This window comes from Heliconius melpomene, chromosome 5, assembly GCF_056956725.1.
Source record: "Heliconius melpomene rosina isolate 202511_hmr_F chromosome 5, ASM5695672v1, whole genome shotgun sequence".
In the NCBI taxonomy this organism is placed as follows: domain Eukaryota; kingdom Metazoa; phylum Arthropoda; class Insecta; order Lepidoptera; family Nymphalidae; genus Heliconius; species Heliconius melpomene.
In genome coordinates, this window is record NC_140393.1 from 7,555,517 (window position 1) to 7,563,787 (window position 8,271).

The window sequence follows — 8,271 nt, forward strand, 5'->3', positions numbered from 1 at the left end:
GGTAAATATTTAGAAAAAAACTTTATTTACGTACAAAACCGATTTACATTTACATGTTACATTAAATACAAAGTTAATTTAATTTAAATATCTAAAATTGTTCAATATTTTTAAACACGCATTTACAACAGATAAAAAATTAGAAACAATTTTAAATTGAAATATTTGGCGCAAGTGCAGTCTACTGATTATTCTACGTGTTAAATTCATTTCGCTACAGATAAAATTTCAAAAAGAGGTAATCTATTGGCAAAATACTACTTTATACTACATATTTTTGTAACATTTTTAAATATATAATTATAATTAAATACATCAATTTAGAATTCAACATCACACGCGTTACGTTATTACTTGGGACACTCACAGCATCACATATTTTTAAGATTTGTTTATTATATTAATAATAATTTGATTGATATAAAATTATAAAGACGAATTATAAATCAAAATATTTCCTGTAGTACAAAACAAAACAAGAAACTGGCAGAAAAAAAACTAAAGTTCATTAAAGATATTGCTATTCTTTTTATCGCTAAATAATAAACATAATAATACATATATAAATTGTAAAGGTAAGCTTAATGCATATAAACTATAGTTGCCAACCACTTTGTTTATCTAGAATATTCCCTACTTTTTGTAATTAAATATTGGTGCGTAAATTTTACAATCAATACAATTATTACTACAGCTTGCTGGCTATACCTATTTAAATATTATATACTAAAATTGTGTTCTAAAATCATGTTTTAAAATTAAAATATCCTATATTTTTAACTAAGTACGTTTAGCACTTAGTTTTGCGAAATGAATGACTAGTATAGTAAAGTTGACAACTATAATTTAAATATATAGATGTTATAAACTAATGTACAGCCGTGAAAGGTCGTTCGGCGGGGTCGGCGCTCGCACTACCGCTCGTCGTACTACGACTCGCTTCAGAGCCACTGTAAATACAAAAAAAAAACATATTATTTAGATCTTTTTTTATTTATTATTTTATTAGTTTGTTTATCTTGCGTTGAGATGGCAAACAGCACGTTTTAAATTTTCATCCTTTAATGTTGGAGATATTAATGACTTTGAAATTTGAAAATTCGCTTTGTCTTCTAGACCAAACCAGACCGTGGCATAAGGATCAATTTTATTTCTGTTTATAATAAAATCATTATTCTCTGGACGATATATCGTCAAGTGTACTTAGGGAATCTAACTTAGAACTATCATGAATTTAATTATATATTAATTTGTTACGATTATATCGTATAAGTATTTAAAAAGTTACAAGTTACCTTGGCGTCAAAGCTTCAGGGTCGATGTCCTCGAAACATATCCACTGTGGCGCGAGCTCGTCTCCGCGCGCCATTTCTAGAGATCCCGTGTAAATCAGTAGATCATCCATTAACACCTAAAACAAATTGTATTGCACAGCTGTGGAGATGCGATCTCTTCGTAAGATATGCGGAGTCAGCTTAGCTGATCAAATCCACAATGAAGAGTAACGGAATGGTAGGTACTAGCGAGGATGTCACGGTGAGAATGAACAAGAACGTGCTCAGCTGGTTTGGGCATGTCGAACGAATATGTGATGAAAGAACGGATGGAAAAGTGCGCGGTAAGAGAGATAGGGGGAAACCTCGGTTCACCTTCGAAAACACACTATCAAAGATACCGGAGGAAGGTCACGTAAAAAGCACGAGGACCCCTCGGAGGGCATGTATGAAGAAGTTGATGACAGTAGGCGATGCAAAAGAGGTATGTGGAGACCGTAGCGTTTCTCGCTCCGTTCTCTCTGACTACCCCGCTAGGGATAAAGCGTGAAGCTAGTTTAGTTTACAAATTGTATAATAACTAGAAGTTAGTGCTAGCAGCTTCGGCAGAAGTTGTCCTGCCCAGATCTATATTCTTTTGTTATATAATTCAGAGATAAGTAAAATTAAAAAATAATACGTTGATATCAAGTTAAATTACTAAAAGCTAAGGCCGTCGTGATGCTGTATTAAATTTGTTAACCATTCAAATTCAGCCATAAAATTAATCATTATATAAATGTGAAATATGATAAATAAGTATAAGTAATGATCTTACGCCAAATTCTTTAACGCCTCGTGTTGGCGTTTTCCCATAGTTCCATATCTTCATCCCATACACCGATACCGGGGCGTCGAATACGAAAAATACTCTGAAATTAAAATATGTCTAATACTTATTTGATTTATTTATAAATTAATATTATATTTAACGCAGGTGGCGCAGTAGCACAGAGTGTGGCTGTAAAAGCGACTGGTTGTGGGTTCGGTCCCCACTCGAGGAAATTATATTTGATGATATTTACTTAACTTTATATTTCCATTTCTTCGCTCTGGTGCCAAGGCAAAGCGGGGCGTTGAGCCCCGCCACCTCAACATGCAATGCCTCCAGAATTCGGCGGAAAGTAGGGAACGTAGTGTCTTAACACTAGATCCTCTCTACCTACCCTGCTGTGTGGAGAATACAGCGCGAAGCTGATAAATAAAATGTTATAAATGTCAAGAGGCACCTATTTAGTGTCCTCGGCAGCACCGGCGCCAGCCACGAGTGGTAGGGCGCGCCGCGCGCATTGCGCCCGTCCACGAGCCGCGCAGGCGTACGCGCGTCGCCGCCTGCGCCGCCCCCCACACCACCCGCTGCCAGCACGTTGACGCTGGCGGGGTGCGCGCACACGTCTGTTTGGATATTTAAATGATTTAGGAATTCTAATAGAGTAATTATTGCTAAGTTTTCTACGGACTGCTTGGATACTTAAGTATTATAATTTATATTACTTACTAGACTCGCTAACGTGTATTTGTCGTCCGCTGGGCTCGTACAGCTCGACACCCGTAAGGCCCACGTAGTAGGGGTCCCCCCACGTCGAGTATATGCTTATTTGCATTACGAATCCGGTCGGTATTGATGGAGTTGATGGGAACTGATCGATTTTAAAATTGGTGTTTTCTTCTGGGTCTTGTTGGTTGTAGCTGTAAATTATTAATGGCTGCCTTGTTAAAAATATCATAAGAGGTAAAAGTAATTTTATTCTATCGTGCCGTTATAAAGAAGTCGTTCAATGGTCACTTAATAGCAGCCGAAATTAAAGTGGAAAATCGTATACTTCGTGCTGGTAACAGAATCAAAGATTTTCGATTCACATGCTGTACCTAGTTGTAGCAGACGTAACCGGGCTATTGACATATAGTTGTACTTTCATAGCCATGAGGCCAGTTGTGGCGCAGGGACACAAAATATGACTACAAATGCGAATGGTTGTGGGTTCGATCCCTACTCGAGGAAGTGAAATATTTATTTACATTTATGTTATCATTTCTTCGCTCTCGAGTTCCGCCACTCATCACGCAATGACTCCCGAATTCGGCGGAATATGGGGAACTGAGTGTGTTACCATTAGATTCCCTCTGCCAACCGTGTTGTGTACGGGATACAGTGTGAAACTGATTTATTTAAATGACACACGACAGTACATCGGGAAGAAGGGGGGTGACTTGTGTAACGAGTAACGACATACGTGTTCCCAAACAAGTCAGCCAGGTCGATGTGCTGCACGTAGTCGTAGCAGGCGTCCCCGGGCGCGCGCCTCAGCAGGAGGGACGCGCGCCGCGTCGCCACACGCACGAGCGCAGCGCGCGCACCCGCGTACGACAACTCCAGGGTAGCGTTGTAGTTCCATAGGCGTATACCTGATAGTTACGAAAAATAACATTTTTTAAATTAAGTTTTTAAGACCATAAAGTTTCTGCGCATTTTATGATACTAAAATGTCACTATATAAAGTTCACACTGTATTTTTATATATGTACTTGCTCTGGTAATTAATACCTAGTATCTTGTTGAAATCCACTACTCAACATAGCACTACATTCTTTCTATCTACCCTACTGTAATATAAGAGATATAGTGACTAGCTAGAAATGAAGAATATACTTACTAGTAACTTCAGTTGGCTTTTCAAACTCCATAACAATGTGGCAACACTGAGATCCTGGAGAGAAGTTAGTGCACCACATATTATTAAAATCCGTAGAAATATTATTCCCATTGAATAAACTATTGCATTCCATATAGCCCTGTTCTGAGTCCTCGTCATCGATGAGTTGGGTATATGCGTACGCGCGGTTGATTTTAACAGATTCATTATTGCAAAGTACATCTATACCTTAAAATGGAGAAGAATATTACAGAAATAATATAATTTTTGATAATTTAAAATTATCTATAAACAATTAGACTATTGTCGCTTTGGAGCTGATGATACTCACACCAGATAAAATGGAAAAAATTAAGAAATAACAAAAATTTTAACACAAAACTATATTCAAAAAAATCTTTTATTATTATTTTTTTTTCCTCCATCTTGTATCCTAGTAGGTACATAGCAGTGTAGACAGAGAGTCCCTAGTATTGAGACTCTCCATTCCCTACTTTCCGCCCAATTTTCGATATTTTGCGCGTAGAGTGACGAAACTAATCTCCGCGTTTTATGTGATTACCAGAGCAGGAAAATGTAAATAATTCATTTTACAAAAGTATCTATAAATATAGTGATTGATATTGATAAAATATAAAATGTATACCTGTTAATCCAATCAATTGCTTAGCTCCCCAATTAGATACGAGCGTAATTTCAATTTGCTTTACAACATACAATTCATCTGTTTCTAGGGTTTGGTCTTCATAGCTCAGTGGACTTAAACTTTTAGTATCGTTAGCGGTGGGCGGTCGTTTCTCTATAATGCTGGTGTCGAGTGACGGCTCATTCTCCTTTAGAACAGCTTGGAAATTTTTATCATTTGCTAATATTAATTCAAGGATACGAGGATCTTTTGTGAATAGAATTGTCTGAAAAATAACGGTATTTTAATGTTCTACAATATTAATGATAGTAATTATCATAAAAAAGTAAACTTTATATAATTAGGTATATGAAAAATATTTGAACCTATAATTTTTGCATAACTAAGTAGTAATGATAACCATTAAAAATATATATATCTTTAAATGACTTACATCCCCGAAAGAGGACAGCGGCCCTTTCAACTCTCCGCTCGCGCGCGCTATCTCTCCGTGGAACACGACTTGGTCGTCCAGCTTGATTTGTATGAGGCGGACGCCGCGCGTCGAGTAAATACGAGATTTGTTGTAATTCTGAACAGATTATCAAATATTACTATTTCAATCAAGTAACTTATTGATATTTACATACCCAAAGTTTGTAAGTCAATTTCATTTTATCTGTGTGACAACTGACAACACAAAGCGTGGTGTTAAGTTAGTGTTGTTCCATAATCGGTCTACAGTTAGGCTTTCTGACTGCTTTCGGACTTATGCGCATTGTTCAATAGGAGAGAAAATAATAAAATCTAAAAAAAAATGCTAATCTGCTCAACCACCTACAACTAACTTTAACTAACTCATCAACCACTCTATACTATCGCTGACATCTGCAACACAACGTACCCAAATCCTCAACAAAGCTAACACAGTCCTCTTAGCCAACAGCAAGCTAATAGATATAGGTAGACCGTCGTGCGCGGGCGCAGGCGCGCTCCATGCGTGCGCGTCGTCGCGCGTGCGTACTACTCCGTCCCCCAGCGCGGCGAGGCGGCCGGGGGAGTGGTCCCCGGACTCGGCGTCGGTCCATACCTTTGTGATCAATTATATGTATTAAGGAATTGACTATTTTGTTTACTCAATATGAGAAAGATCTAAAAGAATGCAGTTAATATAGCTTAGATAATAAGTAAACAAAGAAAGCTAGATGTAGTTTACAACAGCAAAATTAATTTTATAACTCGTATAAACTTTTTCATCATGATTAATCTGCATTTATAAATATGTGAATCGTGATAATCTTGTATAGAAAGTAAGCAGTTGGCACTTTCAATTGTTTACAAGACTAACTAACGTCACAGCAAAGCAATATGGCGATTAAAACAGAATGGGAGCGAAGTATCTTAACATTAGGTTCCCTCTGCCTACTCTGCCACATAAGGGATACAGCGTGAAGCTGAAGAAAAATTCTGTAATAAAATAATAAGTCCATAGACATACCTTTTCAACGGTAACCATTCCTCCGTCGGAATCGAATATCTCAATCCCATTCATACCAACTAAATATTTGTCCCCCCAATTTGAATAAATCTTAATCTCTAATAACCTGCCTTCAGGAAGTACAGGAATAATAAATTCACTTTTGATTTTTCCTTTCGACCCATTATTATAAGACACTGAAGAGCTAGTACATTTTTTTATATTATTTGTTTTCACGGATTTCTTTTTATTAACATTTTCACGTGTGTTAATGGAACTTTCTTTAGACAAAGAAGTTTTGTCAATTCGTTTAGTTTCTTGATATCCTAAAAAAACTGCATATAATGTACATTCCAATACGTTTTTAAATACTTCTTCGTGTTCTTTAGTTTGTATAATATAATTTTTAAAAAGTAACTAACTTTTTTTTTATTTCAGCTCATGCTGCATACTGCAGTTACATAGGACCGTGGGCGGCGGTGACCACTTACCATCAGGTGACCCGTACGCTCGTTTGCCTTGTCTTTTTCCATAAAAAAACGCTGTGCATCGGTACCAGAGCGATGAAATGAAAATAATAAATATTTCATTTTCTCTAGTGAGAATCGAAGCCATAATCTGTCGCGCTTACATGCTTGGACCCTTGAAGCGCGTCTGGCCTTTTAAAATTTTAATCAGTTCTTTTAAATACGTGAAAGAGTAGTAGCAGAGATCTTGTAGGGGAAGTACATATTAACTGATTAACATAATCTGTCATAGGTACCAATATTTGTTTACAAGACGAACGAAATTACAAAGGCTAAGGTATAAATTAATAATTCATAACGAGTGGGGTTCCAACCCACAACCGTCGTATTACAGATACACTCCGTGCACCACAACGGCCTCTATATGCGGGTTAATAATAATATCAAAAACAGTTTTAACTAAAGCTAAAGTGTTTTTATTTCTTTTCTTACTTGATCCCAGTATAACGTCATTGAAATCATTATCAATGACTTTATTCAACCGTGTGTGTCTTGGCGTCACGTAGTGAGGCAATAGGTCAGAAAGAAAGTCGTTTGAACCATCGTTAGTGGAGTCATCCAAATTTAAATTATGATTCTTTGATTTTCGCCTCCCAATCTGCGAAACACCTGAAATTCAAAAGTAATAATATTTTCATATAAAAAGGAGGGCAGAAGGATCTATTGTAACATTCCGTTACCCATGCACCATCGTCACCACCTTTCTAGGCCACTACCTTTCTAGGCATTGCATAGGTATGGAGTAGCGGGACTTAACATTGCGTTGCGACTAATTATCAGAGCGAGGATATAAAAATAATTTATTTCCCCCCCTTGAAAATAGTGAACCCACAACAGTGCAATTGTTAATAGTGAAACATTTTGCCGCTGCGCCAATATGCAATACGTATGTGTTTAAGTTTTTTTTGTGCTTGATACTTACCATTTGCTCGATTATTGCGTACAGTACCAGCGGAATGGGCGATGTATTGTTTGTTAGGCTTTACAATTTGATCCATTTTTGTGTCTAATGAAGTCCTGCGAACAACTCTGAAAAAATAGAAATTGAATATCAATTTAAAAAAACAGTCAATAACGAGAAAAAATATACTGCACCTAAAATGTTCATTGTTGGTGTTAACATACGCCGGATTAGAAATTTGGTAATTCTTAATCTGATCCTTTGTTTTATTTCTGATATGCGTCTGTTTAATTTCCCTAAAACAAACAGAAAATAATCAAATATATTAGAAAAAAACCTAGGCAAAGAACACATAATTAAGCTTGATGTTTTTAATTAAATTATTGTAGCACTCACTTCGTTATGTCTTTGAGCCAGAATGCAAAATCCATGTCTTTAGATGAATATTCCAATTCATGTTGTTGAGCCATGTTAAAGCCATTTGAGTTAAATACGTAAGGACTAAAATACAATATTCGCTATAATAAGTGTAAACTAGTATTTGCAAATTGAGTAAACATTATTTTAATCGTAATAAATAATAACTATCTGTAATTTTTAGGTAAGAAATAGATGAAATCTTTTATATTATAATCCGTTTTAATAAACTAATAACAACATTACTACTTGCCACTTTTGAAACCTATTTTTGCCGCTGTTTGTTAGTCCTTCGTGACCATGGTTACAGTCGTTAAAAATAATTTCTTTTCTGTGTTTCATATTATTGAATAGTAC

General features: G+C 36.2%; 1 protein-coding gene across 3 annotated transcripts; it reads right to left on the reverse strand.

Annotated features, from left to right (window-relative positions):
- Positions 1 to 6: 6 nt before the first annotated feature.
- Positions 7 to 8,180, reverse strand: LOC146539157 (protein KATNIP homolog). 3 transcript variants are annotated; one of them, XM_085185450.1, is made up of 15 exons: positions 7,894 to 8,180; positions 7,722 to 7,793; positions 7,519 to 7,625; positions 7,029 to 7,205; positions 6,091 to 6,404; positions 5,497 to 5,682; positions 5,047 to 5,184; positions 4,614 to 4,878; positions 3,968 to 4,195; positions 3,548 to 3,719; positions 2,812 to 3,002; positions 2,543 to 2,708; positions 2,092 to 2,185; positions 1,296 to 1,411; positions 7 to 950 (listed from the first exon to the last, which is right to left on the reverse strand). In XM_085185450.1, exons 1-15 carry the CDS (start codon positions 7,965 to 7,967, stop codon positions 869 to 871), a joined length of 2,382 nt encoding a protein of 793 aa, XP_085041576.1. In that variant the 5' UTR covers positions 7,968 to 8,180; the 3' UTR covers positions 7 to 868. The 3 variants fall into 3 exon arrangements, with proteins under 3 accessions (XP_085041576.1, XP_085041574.1, XP_085041575.1); XM_085185448.1 differs by having other exon boundaries at positions 7,692 to 7,793; XM_085185449.1 differs by having other exon boundaries at positions 6,091 to 6,395; positions 7,692 to 7,793; positions 7,894 to 8,179.
- Positions 8,181 to 8,271: the final 91 nt, after the last annotated feature.